Here is a 997-nt window from a genome sequence, read left to right on the forward strand (position 1 = left end):
TAGGAATAAAGAGTTATTCTGGGGTTAGCATCTAGTCAAGATTGTCTTGGTTTAAAAGAGGAACAATTGACTGCTCTTCGGTGGAGGTTACTCCAAATTTTTGAAATATTGTTGCAAAATATAATAATGAAGGGTACATTATTAGTTTTTGCTAAATTAAATTGGTTTCTTTGTGATTATAGTTTTTTTCTAAAAGAATATGTTTATCTTTTTCAGCATGAATAGCTCAATAATTCAACTCTTAACTTCCGAGAAACTAAACGGCGATAATTATTCGGCATGGAAATCAAATCTAAACACAATACTGGTAGTTGACGATCTAAGATTTGTCTTAACTGAGGAATGTCCTCAAGCCCCAACCTCAAATGCTAACCGAACTGTTCGGGAAGCATACGATCGATGGGTCAAAGCCAATGAAAAGGCCCGTATTTACATTCTTGCCAGCATGTCTGATGTTTTGGCAAAGAAACATGAATCTTTAGCAACAGCTAAAGAGATAATAGATTCATTAAGAGAATTATTTGGGCAACCATCATGGTCCCTTAGACACGAGGCAATTAAGCACATTTACACGAAGCGGATGAAGGAGGGGACCTCTGTTAGAGAACATGTCCTGGACATGATGATGTACTTCAATATCGCTGAAGCAAATGGCGGACCCATTGATGAGGCTAACCAAGATAGCTTTATCTTACAATCTCTTCCGAAGAGTTTTATTACCTTTTGAGACAAATGTATCTTTAAATAAGATAGCATTTAACCTCACTATCCTTCTTAACGAGCTCCAACGATTCCAAAACCTTACTTTAGGTAAGGGGAAGGAAGTGGAAGCAAATGTTGTTACCACTAAGAAAAAATTTATAAGAGGATCGTCCTCTAAAAATAAAGTTGGACCCTCTAAAGCTCAAATGAAAAAGAAGGGAAAAGGGCAGGCTCCCAAGATAAAAAAGGGAAAGAAGGATACAAATAAAGGAAAATGTTTCCACTGTAACCAAAA

The 997-nt window shown here is 36.5% G+C and overlaps 1 protein-coding gene across 1 annotated transcript; it reads left to right on the plus strand.

Annotated features, from left to right (window-relative positions):
* Window positions 1-217: 217 nt before the first annotated feature.
* On the plus strand, window positions 218-727 carry LOC120073622. The gene has a single exon (XM_039026430.1). It carries the CDS (start codon window positions 218-220, stop codon window positions 725-727), a length of 510 nt encoding a protein of 169 aa, XP_038882358.1.
* The last annotated feature ends 270 nt before the right edge of the window (window positions 728-997 follow it).

Source organism: Benincasa hispida, chromosome 3 (assembly GCF_009727055.1).
Source record: "Benincasa hispida cultivar B227 chromosome 3, ASM972705v1, whole genome shotgun sequence".
NCBI lineage: Eukaryota > Viridiplantae > Streptophyta > Magnoliopsida > Cucurbitales > Cucurbitaceae > Benincasa > Benincasa hispida.